At 47.9% G+C, this 27914-nt stretch overlaps 1 protein-coding gene across 2 annotated transcripts in view; it reads right to left on the reverse strand.

The window, feature by feature from the left end:
* LOC111150333 (SH3 domain containing kinase binding protein 1) overlaps positions 1-27914 on the reverse strand; it is a 335303-nt gene that overhangs the window by 12823 nt on the left and 294566 nt on the right. For both annotated transcript variants that reach the window (XM_022507777.1, XM_022507776.1), the window contains 2 exons: positions 17590-17675; positions 79-188 (listed from right to left, as the gene is read on the reverse strand). In XM_022507777.1, the coding sequence (XP_022363485.1) occupies positions 79-188; positions 17590-17675 (196 nt within the window). The remainder of the gene's footprint in view (positions 1-78; positions 189-17589; positions 17676-27914) is intronic.

A 27914-nucleotide genomic window follows, 5' to 3' on the forward strand; every position in this document is an offset into this window, starting at 1 on the left:
CACTGGCGGCAGAGTCCTTGGCTGGCGTCTCTAAGCTGACCTGCTCTCCAGCAGTAGGAGGAGTGAGGAGACACTTACGGAGGTGAGGGACTGGGATGGAGGCCGCCTCCCCGTGGCTTTTGGTCTGCTTGTGGTTGGGTGACTGAGTTTCTCAGTAGATGATACCACAGAGTCAAAACCTTCTAAGTCTAAAACAAAAGCAAAACAGAGTTTTATGAGAAAAAATCGAAGTGAGGAAAGGTTCTTAGAACAGGCCACGAGCACCTTTTCCTTAATACTCATCCTTTATATCTGGATTGTGTCATCATCGATGAAGGCGATTTCCATCCTCTGGTCATCCAATGAATGAGGTAGGTCTTTTAAAAGCTTCAGAAAGAGGGCGTAAAGGAGGAATCCCCGTTCCTCTACAAATGCAAGTTCATTTTGCTAGAGAAAACATTCTTGTCATCCCAACACGAAAAGCAGTTATCACAAGGTACAATACCCACGGGCAAACAAATGCTGATCATTGATTCTGAAAGAGGAGAGAGGGCAGCTTCCTGCTCCCGTTGCAAACCACAGCCCGGCCATCCCCCTAATCGTAGACAACAAACTCCCTGGAGGTGGGGAGCAAGCTTCAACCTCCCCAGCTAACTCCCGGAGCCCGGCACCATTCTGCTTCGAGAGGCATTAGTCAATGGAGACGTGATCTTCGGTCATCAGTGCGCTCATTCATTCACGCCATCATGGCTGAGCAGCTACTCTGGCTACACACGGGGCCAGGTACCCAGGCTACACCAGTGAGCATGGCAGAAAGCACCCTGCCCTCTGGGAGCCTCCGTCTCTGTGACAGAGGTCTCAGAGGAATATAGACTCATTCAGCCAGATCACAGCCACATCTCGCACATGTCCAGGAGGAAGGCCTCTGCCTTTACCGTCCCATCCATCCTCTTCGACATATAGTTAGGTTAAGGGGTCACCTCCTTCTACCTAGTTCCAGGGGTTTACAAGTCAGCATGGATGTGTGTTCGGGATGCACAAAGGAATGGCTGGCAGAAAGGGGCTGACACTGAGACCCGTTAGCTCTTGTGATGGGGGCAAGGCCAACTCTGGCTGACAAGTAGATCATGTTTCATAAGCCATGCCAGGCACCGCCTTCCTAAACTGTTTCCCATCCTCTTGTTAATGGAGTCCCAGTTTTCTTTCCAGAACCATGTTTAGTCTAAGCCAGTGATAGCCATCCTGCTCCTCCTTGCCTGTGACTGGTCTAGAGGTGGACAAAATTCCCCATCATATACTTCATCTGATGCCCCAAGTCATCATCTGATATTCATATCTCCCCACTTAGTTGTGAATCGCTTTTTCTCTGATTGTAAAGGTAGTACCCGCTCAATGTACCACTGTTGGAGGAAAAACATGGAATTGTAACAAAAGAAAGTCAAGCATAAACTTACCACGCCAAGACAACCACTATTAGTGTTTCAGTATATTACCCTCCACGTTCTTTTTCTAAAAGTGGATAGTCTAGGGACACACTATATGGAATATTGCATTTTGCTTATTTCACCTATCTCATGAGCCCTGACTCTAAAAATTCTTCATAAATATTTTGATGGGGGCATAATTTTCTGTTGCGCTGCCATTCATGATTTACTGAACCAATCCCCCGTTGTTGGATACCTAGTTTCCAAATCTTTCCCTCTTTGATTTTTGTCAATAGGAAAGTGCTGCACAGATAGTCTTGCGTGCATGCCACGGACACTGAGTTTAGCGGGTTCTGCACGTGGCTCCCCAAAGGGGAGAGCGTAAGAAGGCCCAGGTCAGGGAGGTCTGCTGGTGGGTGGGGGGTCAGGGCTGGCTGTGGAGAACAGGAGGCACAAGGAGGCCAGGGGAGCTGGGGGGAGAGGAGAGGAACAGATGCTGAGCAGGGGCTTGGCTGGGTGCGGCCAGGGGCTGAGGGCACCCGCCTGTATCGTGACTCTGTCCCGGCAACTGAAACAGGCTCTGGAGGCAAAAGCTGAGCAGGGTGAAGCGATAAAAGGCCAGTTAAAGACTAATTCACTCTGGTTCTCCACCGTGGCTGCACGGTGAAATCACCTGGACAATTAAAAAAAAGTGACTCGGGCCTGGCTCCCTCTCTGGGGACGGACGGAATGTGCCGGGGGAGCGGCCTGCGCGAGGCAGCTTTTCAGTCTCCCCCCCCGTGACACTAGCACGCCGCCGTGTAGAGAAGGAACGCTCTAGCAGAGGCTGGGGGAGGAAGGGAGAAGCAAGGACTGGACCAAGCGGAGAGGCGAGGCTGCGAGGGCACCGCCACCAGGGGATTCTGAGGGGACGGCCTGCCCGGGCGAGCTGTCAGGAGTAAGGCTTGGCCACAGACAGCTCCTCCAAGGCCACGCTGGGTAGTGCTGACCTGGTGTGCGGGGCAACAGAGGTGCCTGAGCAGCTGATCAAAGTGGCACCCGAGGGCTCGGGGACTGGGGGCCAGTCAGAAACGCAGCAGCGGGAGTGAGAAGGTGGCCGTAATAAATCGCACTTTCAGAATGACTCAGGTGTGGCGTGTGCCTTCCGCGCTTAGACCGTGAAGCCCCGAGGAGAGGAACCCCTCCTTGAGCTCTCAAGGTCTAGCACGTTCCTGGGACAGACCTGCACACTATTCTGTGCATGAAGGAACAGGTGAACAAACGAACTAGACAACACGTGAACAACCCATCCCAGGAAGAAACTCTGATTCCTGGAGCGTCGCTTCCAGGGGCACCTACTGATGGGGTGCGGGGTGGCCGCTGTGGGCCGGGAGGCAGCATTCTGGGCCTCGCCTGCAGAGGACGCTTGGCTGGCCCCTGCCGCCTCACTGGCTGAGGTCCACGCTGAAAACACCCGGACACATGGAAGGCTGGCCACCCTTCTCCTCAAGGGATGGACAGACAGCCGACAAGACTGCCTCATCCGTCCGTCCCTGTCACTCAAGAGTAAGAGGATGGCTAGAGTCCTTCAGGGGGAGCCACTCTTTTAACCTCTTCATGCACATCCAACTACCTGGAACTTCCAGCTTGTACAAAGCACCTTTTGGAAACAACAACACGAAACTTCCAGAAAGAAAGAGCCACACCAAGTATGAGGTCACCTGCCGCAAAGGGCACCTCAGAGCCCCAGCTGCGATGCACTTCAGCTTTCTGATGGTGGAGGAGGCCACTCTGTCGTCCCGCAGCAGAAACCTTCGGTGGCCCAGAGCGCGCTCTCGTGACTGCGGCCCCGGGAGCTGACATGAAGGCAGACTTTCCATGACTAACTCATTGTGGTGTGAAGAAAATGTCCCAGTTTTCACGATGGTTTCTGAAATGAATCAGGCTGAAACTTGATATAAGCTTTCTCAGCCTGGCTGGGAATTTTTCCTCTTAGTAACAAATGGTTTTAATGCTCACAAGCCAATCCAAAACTATTGAACTGGCAAATGGTGGGTATTTTTTTAAAAGTTAGTTTCATAAGGATGAGAGGTTCTTGGCTCCTCTCATACTTGAAAGATGAGCCCTCTGCAGACATACGGGGATAATTTATGTTGGACAGGAGCCAGCCTGGAAAGGGCGTTTGACTCTTTGTGGCACACACAGTTGCCCATTTTCCACCAACTGCAGTCACAGCCTATTTCGTCCAATTAGAAAATGTGGGCTTATTTTCCATGGATGGGAGGAGGGATGGTACCAGTGACCACAGGAGACCTACGACATGTCCAGTGAGAGCGCAGAAGAGAAACAGTTAAAAGTCTGAGACACGCCTGCTGTTACCAAAAGAACAGCTTTGCAAGCTCTTAAATGGCTGTTTAGTCCTGGTAGCTCATTGCTCTGGGCTGGAGAAAGAACCCTAGAGCAGAAGTTTCCTACAGCTAAAGCGTGGCAGTGTCACTACCTCCCAGTAGCTCGGGAAGCTATCCATTCTCCACGTCACTGTCAAGGATCATCACGGCTGGTAGGGCTCCTTGTGGACTACAGGCCTAGAAAGTCTATAATGGACTTCTCACTCCCAACCTGGTACCACTCCACGGCAGCCCCCAGACACACATGTGAGGCGAAGATCTGAGTATGTCCCCCTTCTCTGCTTAAAATCCTTCCCAAGTTCCCAGGAAATCCTGGTGACCTAGCGTGGCCAACACCCTCAAGGTATGGCTAACGCCCACCTCTGTCTCTGTCCCTTGGGTGACTTCCCTCCCCTCCCCTTTCCCTTGGGGCCATCAAGGCTTTGCTGAGCGACCAGGTCCTCTTCCAAAAAGCCAGACCGCACCCTAAAGCCTGGCCTGGGTGCTCCCCTACTCACCCACCCCTCCAATCTCAGCACTCAGCACCCTGACTGGCTTTCCTTGTTGACTTATCTTTCTCCCCAGCAGCTAGAAAAGAAGCTATGGCTTTTAACTGTATTTTCCCTAGGGCCTAACGTCATTCCCAGCTTCTGGTGGGTATTTAATAAGTGATTATTGAATAAATGAACAAACAACCTTTCTGGGCTTCAGTTTTTCCACCAGAGGGAAAAAAATGGGAGAATTATCTGAGCTATCAGCTTTGTAGGGTTATTCTTTTGTAAATGAGAAATTATATGAAAATGCTTTCAAATCATCAGGTAGAATTTTGTTTCTGCATACCATTGTTGGAGCTGTGGGATTTGAGAACAGATATCTAAGAGCAAGACTAAATGAAAAGAATAATACAATTTTTTTTCTCCTTCCTCTTTTCCTTCCTCCGTTCCTCCTTTTTTAAGGCAGTCTGGACAGGAAGTCTCACCCTGCATGTAGATCATGTGACTAGTGTGTAACTCATGTGCAGACACCAAATATGGGCCGTTTAGTAGGGGTCACATGAACACCTGTGTTAACTGAGTTACCAAATGAAAAATTCTCATTTAAGTAACAATTAGATTCTATGGGAAGATAAGCCCTCCAAAATGTGGAAGGATATAGCAAATTACCTGCTGTATTTTCATCTGTAATCCAGGTGTGAAGTGTGGAAGACACAAGCACTGAGAGGAAGCAGGTCTGAGCCACTGTTCAGCCAGCCCACTATGCCACGCTTCACACATGCACACTCACATAATTGTGCAAAACCCATGCGGGGTAGGCTACTCTTTTCCACAAAGGGAGACAGAGGATCAGAGTTTAGACAAATTGGCCAAGGTCACAACCAGAAAGTGACAGGGCCCACATTCAGATTCATGTCTGTGGAATTCCTTCCACTATGGAGCACTGAAAAGACAGCAGGAACATTTTACCTGAACTCTGATTTAACCGATTCTGAGAATTGTTTCTACACCAAGAACAAGAAAAGATACTAGGACTGTAATAGGAATGTATAGTAGGAATATAATCTTGTGTATGTGAAGAAACCCCTCTATGCTCTTATAATAAGCTCTTCTATTTTATTCCAATGTGTTCTGGGGGGAGCCTTGGTGGCTCAGTCGGTTAGGCGCCTGACTCTTGATCTCAGCTCAGGTCTTGATCTCAAGGCTGTGAGTTCAGGTCTGGTGTCGGGCTCCACATCCAGCGTGGAGTCTACTTATAAAAATATACTTATTCCAATGTGTTTTTAAGCGGACAGAAAAAGGGACTGGCTTCCTTAAGGAAATTTCTGGTAAGAAATGGAAGGCGTTAGGCAAGTTAAGTCAGACCGTTTAGCTATTCAGTACAAAGTAACTTTTATGTGGAAACTTGTAGCTGAAGAGTAAGAGAGGGAGATAAGGAGTTTCTTTGCTCATTCACTTAATCAAATCTTTATTAAATATCTACTGTGTGCCAAGCATAGCTACAATTAGGAGAATGAAAGTACAATCACTCTCTATCAGCACTATCCATTCAAACTTGCTGTGATGACGGAAACCTGCTGTATCTGTATCATCCAACATGGTAGCCACTGGCCCCACTTGGCTGCTGAGTGCATGGAATATGGCTAAGTGTGATTACTTAAAATAAATTAAACTTAAATAGCTGCATATGACTAGTGGCAATGACGATCTCTATCACGATCCTACATCATGGTATTGGCATTTCTTCTCATTTATGCTCAGTCCACTCATTCTGCGCATATACACTAAGTGAGCCCTACAATCCAGGCTCTGGGCTAGGCATGGAGGGATACGGGGGTGAACAAAATAGCCATGGTCCCTGCGTCACAAAGCTTAGAGCCCCCAAGAACGATGGTCTTTTATACATATCATTACAAATTCTGCTAGCTACTATGGAAGAAAGGTAGAAGATGAAATTAGGAATGATAGCATGGGAACCTAATTTAAATATGGAGAAGTGGTAAGGGAAGGGGGCATGGCTTTCTGAAGTATAGCACTGAGGAGAGGTAAAGTGCTTCACAGGGACTGATAACAGGCAACGAGAAGTGGGGAAAAATAACTTTTCAGATTTGCTTTCCTTTAAAAATTGTTTACTACACGCCCGTATTTGTTATGCAAAATAGCTTAGGAAATAATGTATTTACTGGAAATAGTGGTTATGCTATTATTATAGGAATATAAATTGGCACAGCCTTTTCGTAATGCCATTTGGCAATACCTATCACAAAATGCCAGTGCATACACTTTCAGATAGTTCACTTCTAGAAACTGATCCACAGAAATGTTTATGTCAGGGCACCTGGGTGGCTCAGTTGGTGAAGCAATTGCCTTCGGCTCAGGTCATGATCCCAGGGTTCTGGGACTGAGCCCCACGTTGGGCTCCCTGCTCAGCAGGGAGTCTGCTTCTCCCTCTCCCTCTGTGCTCTCTCTCTCTCAAGTAAATAAATAAAATCTGAAAAAAGAGAAATATTTATGTAAGTGTAGAATGATATATTTATTTACGAGGCCAGTGGTCTTCAAACTGTTTTACTGGTACACCTCCTAAAATAATTTTGAAAACCCATGTGCCCCCTTATACATCTTAAGTTGACATCTAAAATTTGAGATGTTTTTGTCACAAAAGATGTAATTTCTGCTATACTTCAAAGATAACTATGATATTGCTCTCTTAAGTATATTCCACATACATTTGAATGCCATGACAGCTTAACAACTGCTGTCATCCATCTTAAAAAATCACGGATAAGCTGGGGCGCCTGGGTAGCACAGTCGGTTAGGCATCTGACTCTTGGTTTCTGTTCAGGTCATGATATCAGGGTCTTAAGACTGAGTTCCATGATGGGCTCCACGCTCTGCTTGGAATCTGCTTGAGACTCTCTTTCCCTCTCTCTCTGCTCCTCCCCCCTGTGCTCGCTCGCTCTCTCAAATAAAATACACAAATCTTTAAAAAAATCAGGAATAAGTTTTTCGTTAGCAGTTGGAAATTCTGCACCACCCCTTTCCCTCTCTGAATTTGTACTTCTGTCATACTGCTGGATTTTACTCTAATGTAATGCATTTTTGTGCTTTTGTTAATTTTGTCTTTTGTTCATTATCTTTTCTTCTATAAAAAACAAGGTTATAAATAGAAATTTATGATTTCTTAAGTTCCTGAAATTCTAAGGTTCTAAGTGTAATGGTTTTTCTTCTGGAAGGAGTTACCATGACAATTATTAGTAGTTTATAAATGATCAGAGCAAATGTATACACACGTACCACACATTTTCATAATCTGTTGGCATAAAAGAGGGCAATCTTATTGGTCTTTCCCCCCAGATAACTTTATGCACATGTGTATGATTTTACTTAACATGAGAATGACATGGTTTGGTACTGATTCTATTCCTATTTTTCATTTTATAGATATAAGTGCCAAGAAACTTTGTTCACATAAATCGAAGTATATAGGAATGGAAAGAATTCTGTTATCACAACGTCACTCAATTCTTTGAACTCTTTCCAAGCTATATGGCAAAATCAGACAGTGGTCTAGCATCACCAAGAACTATTTTGAACAACCTATCAATGAACAACTCAGTCGGTGCCTCCTTCAATTTTGTTGGAAGCAAAGAATTAGAAACCAACCAACTTATAAGTGGATTTTTGTCCAGTCAATAAAGTCACTCGATTTCTCAAGTCCAACACCAATCTTGGAAGTGTCTCTTAGTTTGCAGCGGGAGTTTGCATACCTGTGGAGTGGGCAAGAGATTGGCTATGTTGTGTAAGCTGGGATCGGGTCACTGGGAAAGGGGAGTGCAAGGGGAGAAGCAGCCTGCCAGTGGGTCTCCCAGGAGAAGAGTTTGAAGAAAGAGCACATAAGAAATGAGGCACTATCCATGGCCTGGGGAGTCTCCGTGGCCCCCCATGGTGCAGGTGTCCCTGTCTAGAGATCATCGTCCTAGGCTGTTCTTTGCAACATTGCTCTAAGCGAGCTGGTTCTGCTAGAATCCCACCATGGAATATTATGTTGATATTAAAAATATAAGGTTGACCTATGTGACTTATATGGAAAGATACAAACATACATTATTCACTTCAAAAAACAACTGTGGACCCTAACGGTATGTACAACCTGATCACATTTGTAAAAATTCATCCATCTATCCAATCATGGAAAGATAGAAGTCTAAAAGCCTGTACAACAAATTAACAGTGATTATCTCAAAGAGAGGTTGAGACCCTGAGGGGACTTTCACTTTCTACCTTCCTGCATTCTTCTTTTTTTTTTTAAGTACCTATTCCCTTTGTAACTGGGGGTGGGGTGAGGAGAAGTTCTTTAAAATCCAAATACAACCGAGTAGATCATGTAAGAAACGATTTCAGATGCCGCTATGGAATTTCAGTCTGCTGATTATGGTATGTGTCCAAGAACTTTCCTGCTTTCTAATAATAGTAGTCCTGGTGAGAATGTAGGTTGATGCCTGGTTCTTCGCCTCTGACTACAGCTACGCCAACTACCACTTGGAAAGCCCCTGTTTTGTGTCCACCATTTCAAATCATCAGGTCTACATTTTACAACAACCCTCTAATGCAGCGGGGCATTACTAATCCTGTGATACCTAAGATGAAAGTGGAGCTCAGAGCCATTCAACCTGGAACTTGCAGAGCTATCCTTCAAATCCAAGTGTGCCTAACCTGGGAACCCATGGTGTCTCTAACACACCCCATACTCGGTGACTCTGTGGGATGATCTTGTTTCTGTATAAGGGTTCGCTCTATGAGGTCAAATTTACTTAGGACGGCAAACATCCTACCCATCAATATTTTTCAAAAATCATGATACATTTTTTAAAAGGTGAATGAATAATTTTAAAAGCTTTATAAAAAGTAATGTCTTAACTGTTAGCTCACAAACTTCTGTTTGGCCAGCAAATCTTTTATTCATTTATTTTTAAGGATTTTGTTTATTCATTTGATAGAGAGAGAGAGAGAGAGAGAGAGAGAAAGCACGAACAGCAGGGAGCGGCAGAGAGAGGGGGAGAAGCAGACTCCTAGCTGAGCAGAGAGCCCTGATGCAGGGCTTGATCCCAGAACCCTGAGATCATGGCCTGAGCTGAAGGCAGATGCTTAACCAACTGAGCCATCCAGGGACCTTGGCCAGCAAATCTTTTATAAGCAAAAATCTTCAGGCAGAAGAAAACCCTAGATGAGACCTTAGAAAGAGCCAAATTAGCAGTTCTAGGTTAAAGGAACTAACAAAACTGAGGGAACTGCAGTTAAGAGACAAACAAAAGAATAAGCTATTTAATCTTGAAGAGGAATCAGAGGTTACCAAAAAAGAGCAGTTTTCTTAATGTCCAGAAAATGTAGCTAAAGGAAACAGAGCCTGACAGACAAGCCTGTGAGGCTGAACTGGGCCGCTTTGATCATTTCCTCCAAGGCCCTGGTTTAAAGATGAGAAACCAAGATCCACACCTGAAACTGATAAAATATTGTGTGTCAACTCTACTCAAAAAAAAAAAAAATCGGGACCCAAAGAGGTGTGTGCCATGGTGGACGGCCTGCTACAGTGGGGCATGCGTCCGGAGGACACGTCCCCTTTCAGGGACCTAAGGAACAGGGCATTTCATCTCATTCAAAGGCACTTTATTGAGCGACAAGATGAGTAGTCAGACACTCACTCATAAAAGAAAATTTTTGCGTGTGAAACAACAATATCCTAATGCCTAGAGTTACACAGAACCCAAAATTAAATGCCAAGTAAAAAAATTCATGGAGAAAAGACATTCTGTGCGAAGCCCAGTGCTCTTGTTACCACACTGGGAGGGACAGACCCCTCTAGAACTGGAGGCTTCCATTCTCCAGGCTTGGGGAAGGAAGAGGACAGAGGTACAAAGCATTTAAAGGTTCCTTTAGGGGCACCTGGGTGGCTCAGTTGGTTGAGTGGCCGACTCTTGGTTTGGGCTCAGGTCATGATCTTGGGGTCCTGGGATCAAACCCTACGCTGGGCTCCCCTAACAGTGTGGAGTCTGTGTCTCTCCTTCTCCCTCTCTCTCTCTGCTCCTCCTGCTCATGCTCCCTATCTCTTTTCTCAAGTAAATCTTTAAAAAAAAAGCACCCTTTAAAATCTGACGTTGCATGAGTGATTTGAAAAAAAGTAATTGTAACCCTATAAAAAATTAATCTGCTAATTGTACATTTCTGGGCAGTTTGAGTTTTCACCCAGGCTTGAACACCTGCCTCTCTCTGGGGCCTTTAGTTTGTCCCTGACATTTCTCTTCCCAGACCCTCATTTCTGCACATATGCGCTAGACCTGTAATTTTCAGAAGCCTCCCCAAGAACTGGTGTGAGTCCATGACAAAGCTACCACCTGTCTATAAAGTGCCAAGGAAAAGAAGGTCAACATTGTGAGTCTCCCAGTAAGCTAAATTTGTCCAATTTTTAAATCTACCAAGCAATGGCATTTGCTTTTTAAGATGTCCTCAATTAGTAAAATGAAAGTCAGTAGTCCCTCAAATTAAAAGCCTTTTGTGTGTGTGTAAGTCTTTGAATTCTAGAGAACACGAACAACCTCAGGGAGAGATGACTCAAGCGTGGGGAGGTGGGGAGCGCCACCGCAGGTCACCATGCAGCTAAATAAAGTGGCTTCTCCGGCTCTAAATCAGGGCTCCCTGTTCACTGACACCTCATCTTTAGCTTGTCACCACCAGATCCAATTACCCTTTAGCGGGGCGCACCAACCTCACTCCTAAGTGCTCATCACTTTTCTCATTTAATAAATCTGAGGTAGCAGGAGGTGGTCTCGGCCAAGGCATCCACATCAGGCCTTAACAAGGGCCCTTGGCTAGAGAAGGGAGTTTGATAACTCAAATGTCCCCCTTAATGAGGTGTAGTTTTGTCTCTAATGCTTTTAGCGTGACAAAGAGGTCCTTGAGTGTGGTTTTCTGGCAGGTCATAGATCCCTCTGGATATTTACAAGTCAAACGGAAGCTGTAACAGGGCTCTGCCAATCTGTGAGCCCACGGCCAGCGGGCAGAGGGCACTGCAGGCCAAATGAAGGCCATGTGCAACCCGAGAGCGCACGTCACCTGTTCCCTTCTTGCTTCCACGTACGTTCTCAGCACCGAGGCCTCAGTCGAGCACAGTGTGGAAGTAAGAAAGCTTACTGTTTAAGTCTCGCTGCTGAATATAGACTACGTTGCCCCCACTGGGTATCCCTCCGCATTTGCATTCTTCAAGGTGCCAATGGTCTCAGCATGTAGCAGAGACACTCGAGCCACTGGGCTGAAGAAAGGCTGCAGGAACCCTGGCCGTCGAGGTGGGCGACCAAAATCCCAGAGCAGGACACACTGCCTCTGTGCACAGGTGAGCTTCTGGGGCTGGGCCCAGGTCCACATGGGTAGTGGGCACTGTGAGCTTCTCCAAGCCGAGAGGCATTGGAACACATCTGCTGAACACCCGAACGTCCCTCTGCTCATCTCACCCGTCAATTCCTTTTCCTTGTTGCCTATAGACGACTAGAGGTGCCTCGGGGAGGATGGCACTGCTCCCTCTGTTTTAGAATCATTCATGTCGCCAAACACATTGCTCTCATGGGGCGAAACATGTATCATCATCTCCCCACTTTGATCTGTTTAACCCCCACCTGTTTCTACAGCATTCGTGTGCCTTTTCCTGTGGGCACTTTGAACGTTCACCACTTTTGCTCTTATTGGATGCAGTGGGATGAAAGAGGCTTGCAGAACCCATCAAAACTAAGCATGGACCTAGCCAACCCCACAGACTGCCGAAGACTGGGAATGCCCTAGTGGGGGCTGGGCAGGCAGGGGGAAGGGTCCCGGTTTGGGTGTGGCCTGGTGTTTCTAACTGCAAATGTCTGCCTGTCAACACCCGCAGCATTCACGTGGGGCCAGACTCTTGGAAGTGCCGAGAAGGACAAGGCCTTGCCATTAGCCCATCTCTTCTAGGACTGCGAGCTGATTTTGAAATCAGTACTGGTTGCCAGCTTGACCTCCTTTACTCAGTGCAACCTAGACTGTAAGCCCTAATGGTCTTAGGGGAGAGGTGGGGAGCCACATGGGGACACTGCAGGGAGAGGTCTGGCATAGACCCTCTTCCAAATGAACTGGAGCCAAGGCCAAGTGTCCCAAAGTGCAGGAAGGACACCAAAAATGCTCAGAGTGCTGACTAGGTTCAAGATCATCCACCAGAAGTTCAAGGTGTTTCACTTCCTTGGTATAAAGCACATGACCCTAGAAAGCCCAATCTCTTTTGCTTTTTTTCGTCACACTGGGGACATGCATATAGCTTCTCAAATAGTCCTGACATAAGTTGGTGTGGAATTGTGTCCTGTGTCCCTGGATAGGAGCCAGAGCTGCTTTTAACAGCTTTATTGGGGTATCATTTTTTTATCACAAAATTCTCCCAGGTTAAGCATACAACTTAATAATTTTTGGGTGCCTGGGTGGCTCAGTTGGTTAAGCGACTGCCTTCAGCTCAGGTCATGACCCTGGAGTCCCGGGATCGAGTCCCGCATCGGGCTCCCAGCTCCACGGGGAGTCTGCTTCTCCCTCTGACCTTCTCCTCACTCATGCTCTCTCTCACTGTCTCTCTCTCAAATAAATAAATAAAATATTAAAAAAAATAATTTTTAGTGAATTTATGGAGCTGTGTAACCATCATGACAATCCAGTTTCAGAACCTTTCCAGGATCCCAAATCAATGAGGTCTTCCTAGCATTGCCAGGGTGTCAGCAGGGAAGTGCTTTTGCATTTCCTGGTCCAAATGAACCACAGGCCAGGAGGCATCTGTAAGAGATCTGAGGACAGGATGAAGTTAAACTTAGATCTTCCAAACCAGTTTTATGTCCTAAGTCCATCAACTTTAAAGCTGGCAACCCTTGGCCCCCAAATTGATTGCCATGTCCAGTGCGTATCTGTGGATCGGGTTGGAAAGCCGGAGGAGAAATTCCCAGCTTCCCCACGTGAAGAGGGGGTGCCGGTCTCGTAAAGGGAAAGAAGTGGGGACAGTGGGATGAGATCTGAATAGGATGGGTGGGGAACGACAGTCAACAAAGGCAAGTGGCAGACGAGAAATGGGAAGGGTTGTTTCCAAGTCAAACAGTTGCTTCTGGATGGCTTAGCTCCCAGGCGGCTTCCCACCTCAGGCCCGCTGCTATCTCCATGCTTTAGTGGGAAAGAGTCAGAAAATCTCTGTGGTATTGGAGTGTAATAATAAATCCTGCCGTGCCGTGGGAATCACAATATATGGCATAATAAAAGTAAATGTTATGGCACTTGACTCCTCGGCCTATAATCTCCCATTCAATCGGAGCAGAGAGTCTTCCGTCAGCAAGAGAAAACTGGACAATTTAATTTTCATTTCTATTCATGCGCAGGCCTGCTCTGGAGCTCATCCATGGCTCCTATTATGTTCCTTGAAATATGGCCCTGAAGTTTGATACACAGTATCTCGAACCAACATCAACAACTTCGTTTTGGACTAACTGATTTCATTCTAAATTACTGTGGGCTGACAGATGCTGGTAGCTGCTCACAGGAGATCGGAAAAAAACCATGTTCTCTAATTCAATATTATAATAATTTAAAATTATAGCTTTATTAAGAGGAAACAAGTTTATTTATAGCTAACACTGATGATTTCTAAGGGCTTCCAGGGCTGTATTGGGCTATTCACTGCGGCCCACATTTGGACAGCTTCAATTGTTTGACTCACAAACAAAACATTCTGGTACAAATAATTTTCTTCTTATGTCAAAGCAATGAGCAAATGATACAAAAGCAGAGACACAAAGCAGCCCTGAAAGGTGCCAGCCCCTCCGAGGTATCCTGTCCTCCTTGATCCACCCATCTAACAAGAGCATTTCTGCCCCGGAGCCTAATGACATTCTGCTTAAAATCCGTTCCCCCCTTGGCCTCTGAGAGGTTGCCAGATTCCTCTTTTCCCTTAGATGGGGACTTTGTGCCTGGTTTGGTCATCAAGCTCTAGGTCCTTCTTCCCCTTTTCTACTGCTAAGGCCTTTACTTATCTTCCTGACTTAACTATCCCTTCTAAGCAGACAATAGCATTGATAATAGGCATTTCTATCGTGCAGCCCATGAAGGGACGTTACAGAACTCTGGAAGACAAGGTGAGGAAGTTGGGAGAGATGTCCGTTTCCTTCTGCAGTGAAGAAGCTGCAGCCGGGAGGGGCGGGAGAGGCGGTGTAAACTACGGAAGGTTTTCCCGGCCTGGACGCAGCACTCTGCGCTCCTCACGCTCGGGTCTGCACGTGCCAGCCCTGCGCTTGGTCTCCTAGAAGGTCCTCCTCTCTACTTGCAAACCCCGTTGGCCTCTACAACCTCAGCTCTCCCCAGCCTCGACCTTCTGGCTTCCGCCTCATCCAGCACTAACACGGGGACATCTGACCACATCTCAAAGTCAACAGGCTTAAATAAATCCACATTTCCCCCTAGACCGGTTCCTCCCCCAGACATGCTTATTGCTTTTCCCTAATCCTAAAACCTCACAGCTGACAAGGGATTCTCTCCTCCTCCCTGCGCCCCAACCCAGTCAGGGCCCAAGGCCTGGCAACACTTCTTTTGCTTTGCTGCTTCCACATCTAGCCCTTATTTCGCGATCTTGTGGGGCAGCTTAAAGCAGGGTATCTCTTAACTGCCTCTCACCCGCACTACGAATAACCTGACTTCGCAACACCCATCTTTCCTTCATCCGATTGGTCCCACAGAGCTCCATCAGTTATCATCGGAATGCTTAGACCTGATCATGTCACTTCAGTGTCAACCCACAGCCTACCGAATAAATCACAGACGCGTCCCTCCTCTGCCGAATCCAGCCCAGACTTCCATCTATAGGGCAGCTTCCTCCGTGCCGCCGAGAACGCTCTCCTATGGCCAGGCTGATCTGTGTTCAGTTATCCGCACTTCCCATGGGATCTCCCTGCCTGCCTCTGCCTCAGTGAATCCAACTTCTAGATCCAGAGGAGTCTGCCCCCAACTCAGGGAGCCTGCCCTAGCATCTGGGCACCGCAGAGCCTCCCCAACTGTGACTGGCATTACCTTCCACCACTCAGTGGTCAGTGAGACAGTCTGCTAGTGTTTCCTCACTTTCCACTTGCTGTCCCAGAGGCCCAAAGAGACACAAAGCTGCTAGACGGCAGGGCCTGTGTATGAGGGCCTTGGTAGCCATTCGGCCTTGCCCTTGAGTAGATACTCAAGAATTTAGTGGCTGATTACAAGGCCACCGAGGATAGTTTCTTGTAATGCAAACAATATGCATGACATGATTAGCTTGAGGAGTTACGGCCTTCGGGGATTAACGTCTTCTTGGTAAAATGAGAGCAAACTAAGCCTCAGCAGCTCTTTCTGGGCTCCCAAATATACAGAACAGGGGCCCAGTTTCCACATATGAGAGCTTCCGTAGATGAACCCACTTCGATCAAGGCCCCCAACATTTCCAAACTAGCTTGTCAGACTGAGAAATATGAAATGCATATTTTGGTGAGAGTCACCCAAGTCATCTCCAGACCCAAAGAAAACAAGAGCCAAAGGCCAACGCTCGTCCCAGGCAAGGCACAGCCCTTTGTGTCCTGAAGGAGGGAGAACACCTCCCTTCCTGTGGGGGGTCCCACATTACCTTCTCTGCCACTTCACCAGCTGGCCATGCTGCCTTAAATTGTGGGCCTGAATGTTAAACCACAGTGGCAAGACCAGAACTTCATCAGGCTCATTCTGATGACTCCGTCTCATTCATAGCCAATCATTGCCCTGCTCTGCTCTGCCCTTTAACCAGGTCGAAAGCTCCAGCAGGCCGGCATTTCTATTATTATTCCATCAGCCCAAGCTGTCAGAAGCCTTTGGTCGCACTCCCTGACTGCACTTCTCAAAGGCTGGGGTGGTCAAAAAGCCTCTGCAGACAGAGCAAATATTTTTGGTGTTTACAGTCACAATGACAAATCCTACCACTAAGTCTTCATAATATCAGACCAGAGACTGCAGTCAGCAGTTGTAAAGACACAACTCTATTAGCAGGTTTGGAAAAATACAGCAGCCCCAAAAGGAGGAGTAACCCCAGGTGACAGGAACGCTCACGTTAGGCACTCGGATGCCTTAACTTATGGGTCCGCCAACGGTCAGATGTTTGTTTCTAAATCGAGCAGCCAATGCAAAAGATGCTCGAAATCTTCCATGGCAAATCAGTCCCTGAGAGTGGCTGCCAGAGGTTTGGGAAGGGGTGGGGGACAGGAGGGACATGGGTGTAGTTATAAAAGGGCAATATGGAGGGATCCTGGTAGCGACGGAATGTTCTGTATCTTGACCGAAGGGGAAGATACACAGACCTAACACATGTGACAAAACCATAAAGAACTAAAGACACACAGGTACTAGTAAAAGCAGGGAGCCCAGTAGACATGTCCATGTCAATATCCTGGTTCCGATCTCAGACTGTAGTTTCATTATGACATTACCATTGAGAGAAAAGCGGTCAAGGGTACATAGTTCTCTCTGTATTACTTCTCGCAACTGCATGCAAATCTTTAATTATTTCAAAGTAAAAAAGTTTAATTTAAAAAGGCAAATTCCAAAATGTAGCCCTATTACATAGAATATTATGACCATGATAGGTACAAATAGAAGATGTAAAGCTAAAAAAAAATTTTTAGCCCCCAAATCTAGACTTCTTAAAAGGGCTGTCACCTGAGTCAGACCAATAGTGGCCTCAACCAGCACACATGCAACCTCGTGCCACCCACGCACACACCCAGAAGACCCTCTCACTTGCATCCCCACAGAGACTTTGGCTACCTTTCCCTTCATCACAGTGCTATCTTGACCTTTGAAAAACTCACCCATGTTCTTAACTAATCAGCAATTATCACGCCAGAGCTCATTTTAAATTCAAACTCAAAACACTGAGTGTTGACTACAATGAACTCGGCCATTCTGCATTCTCACCCATTCACCTTTTTACATTAAATACATAAGTCACTGGAAAATACGAATATAAGTGTTAATGCCCACTTTTACAAAAGGCTTATTCATCCCTCTTTTCTTTAGACTGTTCTCCTAAGGTCAGGGAGAGTAAAAATTCCAGGCATTCTGTTTTAATGTGGCAATCACCATCACATCCCCTTTACAAAACCGCGACTTCTAACACCGACGGTGGGCTGTTAGCCTTCCCTTTAAATGGCTGTGTTCGTTCTCACCAGGCTGCTAGAAGGGGCAACCCAAACGCTGCAGTTTTTTGAAAATTTTGTGAAGAGAAGCCAGAACGCTAGCCTTACTCACCGATGTCATTGCTGCGATCCGAGAGATCCTTGTCCAGGATGCCAGAAATCGAACTGCCCACCAAGTCAATCTTTGGACCGTCACCCCTACATTAAAAACACAAGTCCAGGCATTTAATAATTGGTGTGTGTCCTTGTCATTGTGTCAGCTTTCTCGCTGCACACACATTAAGGAGTGTGCTGTGCATGGGGCGAGTGGCACCGTTGTCTGGGAGGGAGCCAGTGGGAGCCAATGACCTATCCAACCGCATGGGCCTCGGTCAGACCAGCCGACAGACTGGATGCCCACCTCTCCAGCACACATTTTCAGAGAGGGCTATTTTAATAATGACTGTTCAGCAATACACCTTCAGCCACCAACCCTCCCGCTGGTACACAGGGTACGACGCGGGGCCTGCTCCCACCCCATAGCCAAATAAGCACCAGCAAATGATAACCAGAGCCTCCCTTTTAAGGAGCAAGGAATTTAGCCAATGCTGCTTGTCAAAGGTCGGCTACTTTTAACCTTGAGAAAAAGATTTTCTGGCCTGAGTCGGAGGCATCAGCTGGGGTGTTGACAGGCACAAGGGGCTGAGTTTAAGGTCTGGCAGCCTGAAAGCTGGCGCTGGGGCCCAGGCCTGTAAAATTAGATGGCTCTTGGGTAGATGCCCCCATACCCGTCAGGACACAAGTGACTTCCCTCTGTATCTGGGCAAGGAACAGCTCTGAGGGGTGGGAGCAGGCCTCTGAGAAGAGGAGAGAAACAGCCCCCTCGCGCGAGAATAGAAGGTGCCTCCGAATTCCTCCGAAAGGGCTGATCTCTAGACCCTTTCAGGGGGATGAGCCCCGAACGAGATTATCTGTGGTCTGTGATGGTTGTGAAAGAGGAAAAGATCCTCACCCATAAAGCGAGAGGGAGAAGCCAAGGAGTTGTTCTGGAAAAGCAACAGAAATAGGCCATCTCGTGGCTCTGGGCAGTCACCATGGCCTGAAGCCAAACCACACAATGAGTAGCAGAGTTACTCAAGGCTCGCCTGTCAAATACCCATCATGCAAGGCATATGGAGAGGGCCGCGCCGGGTGGTTCCTACTCTGGAGGGGCTCACGGTCTCCATGGGAGAAACAGACAGACACACACACAGGCCCACACGGCACAGGCTGGGCAAGGGAAACGCACATTGAAGTCGTAGGGGACGAAAGGACTGGGTCAGTGCGAGGGATCTGTGTGGTGTGGTCAGGGGCACACAGTGGAGGTGGCCTTCCAGCTGGGCCTTGGTGGGAAAGGGAGAGAGGATATATCAGTAAAAGGCATGATTAAGCAAGGACCCCAGGGGAGGTGGGAGTGCCCAGTGTGGCCAGGGTTCCCTGGGCTGAAGCCTGAGGTCCCCAGAGAGCAGTAAGAGCAGAAAGGCAGGCAAAGGTCAGACTGCTGGGCTGAGTACTAGAAGGTTCTGTTTGTCTTGGAGGTAATGAGGGAGGGAAAGACAGTTGAGGAAAGAGACCTATAAACCAGGGGACAAGGGAGGGACTTGATAGGGTCAACCCCTATGTCTCTTCAGTCAAGAAGGGGGGGTGGTCATAGCATTCAGTGTGACTCGCATATCCTTGTGATGGTGGAGAAGACCCAGTGGAAGGAGGTAAGCCCCCGTCAGTCCCCAAACAAACAAGACTGACCTGTAAGTCTTTAAAAGTAAACGTCTTAAAGTAAGAACTCTGGGCCAACAGGGCTGGGCCAAATGGCTTGACCTCCACCGAGAGAAAACACAGCTCTAAAACTGTGGGTGGGTATTAGGAGACTTTCTGGGCTTTTCAGAGCTCGGCCAAAGTACAAGTTCAAGGAGAGCATGGACCACTGTGCTTGGAAGGGGGAAGCAGCTTAAGCTTTAGAGCAGAGCATTGTTTCCCGCCTCAGCCCCACCTCCTGAGGCTGTGGAGTCCCCTAGGCCAGGATACTGTAGCAGACTGGGGGGACAGAGTAGACTCCATCCCCCGGCCACCAAAGGTCAGGTCCCACAGGACACACTCCTTTGGACAGACCCTCAGGCCAATAGGAGCAGTGAGACTGAGGAAATTTATTTCAAAACATTTTATTGGCAGGGCCCCAGTGGCTACTAATTAGAAGGTAACCTTCTGAATGAAATGTTTTGGGAAATGTACCATTATTAGTAGGAAAGGATTTTCATTTTGAAAACTACTTGAGGACTCCTGATCTTATTACTTTCTAACTACAGAGCTGCAATGCTTTGGTGCTGTCATTCTCCAAACTAACACAACTCAAATTATACCCAGAGCCAGACAGTCCTGTCCTTTTGGGAACACACCAAGGACCAAAACCTATGAGAACACGTGTTCTGTCCAGGGAGAAAGGTCACTCAGGCAACAAAAGTCTAGTTAATTCCACTGGGCTTTTTTTTTTTTTGCCAAGAGGAAAGTTGGTTTGAGGTGACGCCCTGGCGGGATGGCTGGGGACAGAATCTGAGGGCGTGTTGGTGGGACAAGGAACTTTATGTAGCAGTTAATGATCTGTATCTCAGAACAGCTCAGCTCAGCTGCTTCTGAACATGTGGTTTATTCGTGCATTTTGGTAACTATGACTCTCGGAGCCGCCACTTCCCTCTTTGATTTGACAGCTAGACGCTTCCAGTCAACTGTGAGCCTATCTTGAATAGACTGTAAAGAAACGCTACTGCTCATTACTGTGCTCATCGTATCCTAGGCTGTATTACTTTTCTACCTTTATTTGCCCCCTTACTGTCACTCTCAACTATTTTATTCTTACAGATGCATTTTTGGAAAGTTACCACAGAGCCTTTGGGGAATGGCTCAGGGTAAAGAGAAGTAATTTCTAAGAATAGGGTGTATATCAACAGCATTTAAAATGGGCATCTGCTTTGGCCCAGTTTTGGGAGGCTATGCTAAAGAAATTGTCTGAAATGACCAAATGGGTTTTGGAGATCAGTATGTTTACCACAGTGCTATTTGTAATGAAGAAAAACTGAAACTAGAATCTTTCATAAAGAGGGGAACAGGTGAATAACCGATATTTGATGGACTTTTATATAGCCATGAAAATGATATTTAGAAACACATGACAGGAAGGACAAAGGCTGGTGTGACAGTGGCAAAGGGCAGAGACAAATTAAAAGTGACCTACTCTCTGTGTACATACACCCACAAGCCCTGCTTAGGTATTATGAAGAAGGATCATTATTTCTTTTTAAGACTGGAAGAATATTTATGGTGACTCTTCCAGTGTGGTGGGTGACTGCTAGTACCCAGCTCAGCCCCTGGCACACGACAGAGGCTCAAAAACACCTGTGGAATTCATAAGCATTTGCCTTTGTCCTCAAAGGGGAATGCATTATGCATTTGTTACAACAGATGCAATTCCCCCCAACCCCCAAAGCTGGAGGATATTCAGTATGATCCTAACTATGTAAAACCAAAGAAAAACAAATCAAATCACATGTAGGGAAAAAGATGGGAAAGAAACAGTCCAAAATGTTATCAGTAGTTATCTCTGGGATATAAGACTATAGGTAAAATTTTTCCTTCATTAAAGTTCACTTTTAACAACAGAGACTCATACAATTCAGGCAGCTTATGTTCCCTCTCCTTTCTCCCCAATGGTATTGCCAAGGACAACTGATTGCCAAGACAAGAGATGGTCTGGCCCTTGCCTATAAACCCTCCTTAAAGAACCTCCCCGACCACAGGTGCCCCTGTGATCACCTGGGCCCACACCTGGAGCTCACCTGGGAACCAGGTGGGGGTGTGTGGAGTTCCAAATCCTAGACCAAGAGGCCCAAGCCTTGAGGGATCACCTGAGGAAAGAGGAAGTACCATCCCCAAGCGACCTGTCCCCAGATGCTAAAGATCCAGGGGCATTCTGACAAGAAGGAACTGAGGATCCCTCCATCTTTCTGAGCCCTGATCCCACATGTCAAGAGCCAGACACAGGCTTTCGGCTGAAATTATCTTCCATCCAGGGCCAGAAGCAAGCCTATTTTGAAAACACAGTAGGTGTCGTTTAAAAAAGGTTCTGATCCTTCCAAGTAAGGAAGCTGCAGCTGGTGTTTTGACAGTGTTCAGACTGTGGGTGTGGAAGCGTTTTACAATGTCTATTTGTAAATGCTTTTCACTGTATTTATAGACTCTTACAATAATGCTAATGAATTTCAGTTCTGAAAATTACCAGAATTTTTGAAATTCTCCAAAGCACACGCTTGGAGTAGCTGACACCCAATGAGGCTGCAGCCCTCGATGGTTGGTCTCTGCTCTCCTCCAGTCTGCCCAACACATGGGTACCATTTTGGCAAAAAGGATGTTACTAAATTCAATGAGAAAAGAAAAATCTGATCCTTTTGGAATTTACTAGCTCCTGAGAGGGTTTATGTATGGTGAGTTTCCATGCTGTCAGCTGTTGAATAAAAAGAGAAAATAAAAGAAAGCAGGCATATCCCCATATAGCCAAAGATACCAGAACAAGATTGCCCTTACTCCTTTCTGATTTTTAAATCAAAACAATGCTATTGGGGCGCCTGGGTGGCTCAGTGGGTTAAAGCCTCTGCCTTCGGCTCAGGTCGTGATCCCAGGGTCCTGGGATCGAGCCCCACATCGGGCTCTCTGCTCCACGGGGAGCCTGCTTCCTCCTCTCTCTCTGCCTGCCTCTCTGCCTACTTGTGATCTCTGTCTGTCAAATAAATAAATAAAATCTTAAAAAAAAAAAAACAATGCTATTGTCTTGTATTTTTCTCAGCAGTTTTGGTTACGGACCCTTGAAACACCTGACTTGAACAGGCAACCAGCGCGAGGTCTCCTTGCTCTACCGGACAGGGGGCCTGAACTGCAGACGATGGGGGGACTAGCTCAAGGACACTGGCAGGAGTGAGTGGAACCCACAATCACACAGAAGTAAGAGCTGCAGCTACTGCCTACTGAATGCCTGTCCTGAGCGAGGCACCAGGATAAACTCCTTTTGTCCGTTATTCAATTTTCACATCCATCCCTTCGAGTCTCTGCTCTGCATGGAGGATACGGAGCCACATTGCCCAGAGCCCCCTTTGGTAAAGGGCTGGTTGCCCCTGCCGCTGGGGGTGCTGTTGTCCTCTCCAGGGACCACCTCAGTTACAGAGAGCTTCCTCGGCCAAGGCATGTCCTTTCTAGGGCAGCCCACACTCCACAGTATAAAAATCTTGGCCAGATCAGCCCAACACAGGACGACTCAGGCCATGTCAGCCCCTCCCTGTGGTCGGCCAGGGCCTCGGTGAGCCGTTATCACAATTTGACTTCTCCCTCGGCCCCACGCTGCTCCCTGCTCCCTTCCATGGGCACTAAACCCTAAACAGAGCTGGCACACTAAATGCTGCCTCGGGGCCTGCTTCCTAACGATCCCCACCTGTGATGCCCTTTATTTTCATTACACAGATCAGGAAACGAAGGCTCAGTGACATGAAGTCACTAGCTAACAAAAGGTCACTAAAGTAGGGTCTAGATTTGAACCTATTAACTTTGACTCCAGAGCCCATGCTCTTGACCACTCCTCAAAGCTGCTTTCCTCAGTCTCTGGTCATGGGGATGGTGAGTCATCGAGAAGGCTGGGCAGCCTGTGTCAGTGCAGCTCACTGCCAGCTGGGTAAATCGCCTTTGCTCCCCAATTAAAAAGGATTCCTTATAAACAAGAATCACACACTCAACCAGCCCAGAGGTGCCTACTCCGGCTGCTCAGACCCAAGACAGGAGACAGGGCGTGTACAGTTGGAAATGCGGAAGACGCGCCATGGGCATCCCTGGAGAACATGAGCTCGGCCAGTGGCATGGCCCAATTTAGCCCAAGTTGGGACAGTTAAGCCAAGACATGTGGTCTGGAAAAGGCGTTGAAGCACGCAGGAAGCCGAGGCAAGCAAATCAACAAATAAATAAACGGACGGCAGGACTAACAGCAGGCATCAAATGCCACACCCGAGAGACCCATGACCCTTTTGGAGGTGAATGGGGCTGAAGGGGAAAAGAGGGAATCCACAGATCCCCACTGAAGGAAAATCTCGAGTCTAGGTGAGGACTCTTTCTGGCAGACCTCCTGACCACTCTCGGAAGGATTTATTACCTTGATGTAAATGTTTGGGCTCTAACTGCCTAAAAATTGTTACAGGGCAAAGAAAAAAGCTGAGAAGGAAAGGAAAGGAGAGGAAACAGAAATGGCCTGAACTCATGCTCAGGAAACCGAGGCGCACCCTGTAAGTCCTGCTTTGTTTCCAGCTTTCATCCCACTCGGGAGGTGTCAACACATTTGGGTGGTGGCAGATGTCAATGTAAAGATCATAGAGAAATGACGTGTTACCCTGTCTTCTTTCTTGTTCCAACTACACAGCCTTGTTTTTTTCCCCCTTCTAATGTGAAACTACCCCACCTGACTGTGTACCTGCCTCGTCCTGGTCCAAATGTGCACCAAGGAAGTGAGGCCAAAGGAAGTGATCGCTCCCTGCCCGCCTGCTTGTGACATTGCACACTTAGGCTCTGACCGCTAAAACTGGGTATGTGTTGCCCAGCTCAAGCCCCTATTTTACTACAGACAAGGGTCTTTGCTCCAAGGACAGCAGTTAGGTGCCCGAGGCCACACAGCTAATTAGTGGCAGAGCTGAAACCAGATGGATGCTTCTTGACATCCGGTCCGATCTTCGCCCACCACACTTGGGATGGCAATAAACAAATGCGTGTCTGCATACACATGCTTTATGCTTCTAGAGATTCTCTCCTGTCTCCAATAAGCAACTGTAAGAGGACTCTACCCATCTGTAAAGGTAGCAGATGTGAAGCCAGTCCTTTAGGAGAGTTCCGCCCTGGGATGTCACTGCCCTGGGGAGGTAGAATCCTTCTGTTGGGAAAGGACAAAATTGTAACAGCGGTAAGCCCAGTTTCCTTCAATCATCAGAGGGAGGGCAGGAGGAGGCGCCCTCCGCTTTCTGAGAAATAAGGGTCCAAAGGTGCTGCTGATATCTGTGGGTCCCTACATACCCACCCGGCGGCCAAAGACATCCCAGGAATCACCAGCACTTTTGACTGGAACCAGAGCAGTTTTGCTGGCAGCTCTCCCCTTGCACTGCATCCTTGTTTGGATGCGTACAAACAAGCTTGGCTATTTATAGGTGGTGAAGATGCCGTGGAAGGTGATGGGACATTGCCCACTTAATTCGCCTCCAAATTTCTGCGCTCTGTGCAGACTCTGCAAGTGTGTGTGGGAACAGGCCTCTCTCCTGAGCCCATCCAGAGCACAAACCCACAACTCCCGAAAGGCAAAAGGAGGAGCACCTAGCAGCCCTCATCTGCAAACCCACAGCTGGGCATCTCAGAGGGGCAAGGGGCTTTAAAGATGCCAAGAAGAAGGGGAACTCATCTTCACCCAACTCAGAAAAGTTTGTGAGGTGCTGCTTGAGGGAATGTGTTCAAAGAAATAGCCCATGGAAGAAAGCATTGTATGACCCAACCAGTACTGGGCCCGTGTGAGGCATTTGGTCTCCCACTGGTCCCTTGCCTGATCTGGACCATCACTGGCAGAACCATCAGTGTGCGTCAAGGCCCAAGGCCTCTGGGCTGGGGCTAAAACCCCATCGTTACTGTTGGTTCTCACAGCAAGAAAGAAAATTCATTTTAGGGGTGGGTGGAAGGAAGAGAGAAGGGTAGACATACACATGAAATGAGGTCAGCAAAGACTGCAGACATCCCTACAGTGTGAAAGGTCTTATCCCCTGTGCCCTATGGGAGTCCTCTGGTCCATAAATTATCTTCCCCTCCCTCAGTCATGGCCTTCCCTGAATCTCTAGCTGCTTCTGGGGGAGGTTACTCATGCTTCCGCACCCTAGAGACCTCTTGAGGTGCTGTCCGAGAGTGTCCATGTTTCCTCCCTCCCTCAGGGCTATAGCACATGACCTGCCTGTCACCACGTGGAAGCCCTCTCCCACCGAGGTCACCCAGGGAGCATCTCAAGGGAGGAAGAGAAGCACACACGGATTTGCCTCTCAAACACCAGGCAAAGAGTCAGGGGCCTGAAGTGCGGCAGCTTGTTTAAATTTGCACACCTGGGCAAGGCGGGCCTCATTCTACCACTCAGAAACCGAGATGCGGAGAGGTGCGCACCTTGCCCGAAGTCACCAGGTAGGGAAGTAGAGGAGTGGGCTGTCCGTCCTGCTGTGCCAGCTCCAAAGCAATGGGTGGGCAGGAGCCACGCCTAGGCTGGTTACCACAGTTAACTGCCCCCTAGAAGAAGGCCCAGCCAGAAATATAGGTACTTGATGAATATCTGTAATGGATGGTCACACACACACACACACACACCTCTCATCACTGCATCCATCTACAAGCTCCCACGTTTCATCTTTTTTCCATAGCCAAGTTTCTCACAAGCCAAGTCTACATAAGCTTGGCCACCTGCCCATTCTCTCTTCAGTTCGCGCCAGCGCTGTCTCTGGCTACCAACCACTGTATAGAAACTCCTGGGCTGGGAGTGCCAGGGCCAACACTAGTGACCAAAGCTCATGGATGCCCTTCAGTCTCCTGGTTGTACCCATGGTGGGGTTCTCACAGGGTGGTCAGCTAACCTCCAGCAGCAGCAGCAGCACTGGGAGCTTGCTAGAAATGCAGGTTTTCAGGCCTTCACCCAGATCTAGTGAACTGGACACTTTAGGGAATAGCGAACTATGTTTTAACCAGCTTCCAGGTGATTCTAGTATACACTCAGGTGTGAGACCCACCCATCTCCAGTTGCTCCATATTCCTTTCTTCTGGATTCCATGACATCCTACACCATCTACCCTTTTTGAAGGCTCCTCATTCTTCCTCCACCCTATAAATAATATTGGCTCCACTCTCTCCTCTTCTCCCTCTGTAATCTCCTGGAGGGACCATTCCGCACTTGGAATTACCATCCATGAGCCAATGGCACACACCTCTGCAACTACCAGCCAAGACCTCTCTCTTAAATTCTCCAAAGACATGGCTGGGTCTTGATTTGGGGAAAAGAGGGGAAACACTCAAACACCACATGATGCACCACTAAGACTGTTTGAAAGGCATTTTGAATACTTGAGTAGTCCAAACTCACAATGATGGCCAAAGCACCCAAATGCTTAAGCACACCAAACACTTGCACTAGCTACCTTTCTCTTCCTCCTTTTTGATCCATTGGTGGATTGGTTTATACCTAGTAAGAGTGAAGAGGTGGGGGAGCGGGGGAGGGGCCGACACCCCTCACAGAGCCACTGAGACCCGGAAGCTCATTTCCTGTTCAGTTCTAACCCCAGGGGCTGGAGCAGCCCGGCTGCCTGTGTAAATCTAAAGAAAAATGAACTTCCGTGTGGGTAAATTGGTCTCAAGAGAGACATCTGCTCTTCCCTAAGCACCGAGTTGATGTTTGGCATATAAATGTTTACTTAATCTTTGCCTCCAGCTCAAATGTCTCAGAGCTCTGCAGCCTCTTATCTCCCAGTGTGTCTCTGAAATCCATCTTCCATCTTCATTACAAGTAAAAGCCTTGCAGTTCCACTGTCCTTCCCACTGGATACGGCATTTCAGTTTCTGTGGTGGAGCCTTCAACCCTTCCCAGGAAAAGTACCTCATGGGTTGACCTTTAAAGCGATAGCCGTCTATTGAGTGGCACAAGTCTGGGAAGTCACCAGGTCTCCTGCACACAACCTGGTGTCCGAGACCCAAATGCCCACCTTCTCACTGAGATCCCTCCTCCGACACATGCTTCCACATCTGAAGTCAACGCATGGTGCCCTCCGGGATGCTTGAGCCACGGTACCAATGCCCCCACATCTAGCACCTCCTCTCTGAATGGCCAACTACCACCCTGATCATGAAATCTTTCTAATCACTGGCTGTCTTCAACTCCCAGAATACACCGACGTTTATCTGGGAGGGCACCAGCTTCTAGAACATCAGCCTCACCTCACTTTGGCTCTTGCCATCTTCCTGAGCCTATGACAGCCACCAATGCCAGCCCCACCTTTCCCTGGTCCCTTCACTTATGACCTTCACTCACGTTCAGTCACCCAGATTCGTGGCCCCTCTCTCCGTGGTTAAGTTCATCTTCAGACCTACTGCGCCTCTAAAGCTGTGAGCACACACCTCTCCTTTCTGACCAACATCTCCTGTTCTTCCGGCTATCAGCTTTTCCCACTCCGTGCTCGCTCACCTCTCCTCCTCCTGATGCCCTTCGGCTTCACTTCCTGCCCCTCCAGCCCAGACCTCCTGTCTACTACTCAGGGCCTCTGGAGCACCGGCCCTGCCATGCCCCACCCTGCCAGTCCCCTGCCCCCTCTACTTGGAGAGCACACGCTGCTCCGTGCT

Source organism: Enhydra lutris, unplaced genomic scaffold (genome assembly GCF_002288905.1).
Source record: "Enhydra lutris kenyoni isolate GAN:26980312 unplaced genomic scaffold, ASM228890v2 scaffoldscaffold23, whole genome shotgun sequence".
In the NCBI taxonomy this organism is placed as follows: Eukaryota; Metazoa; Chordata; class Mammalia; order Carnivora; family Mustelidae; genus Enhydra; species Enhydra lutris.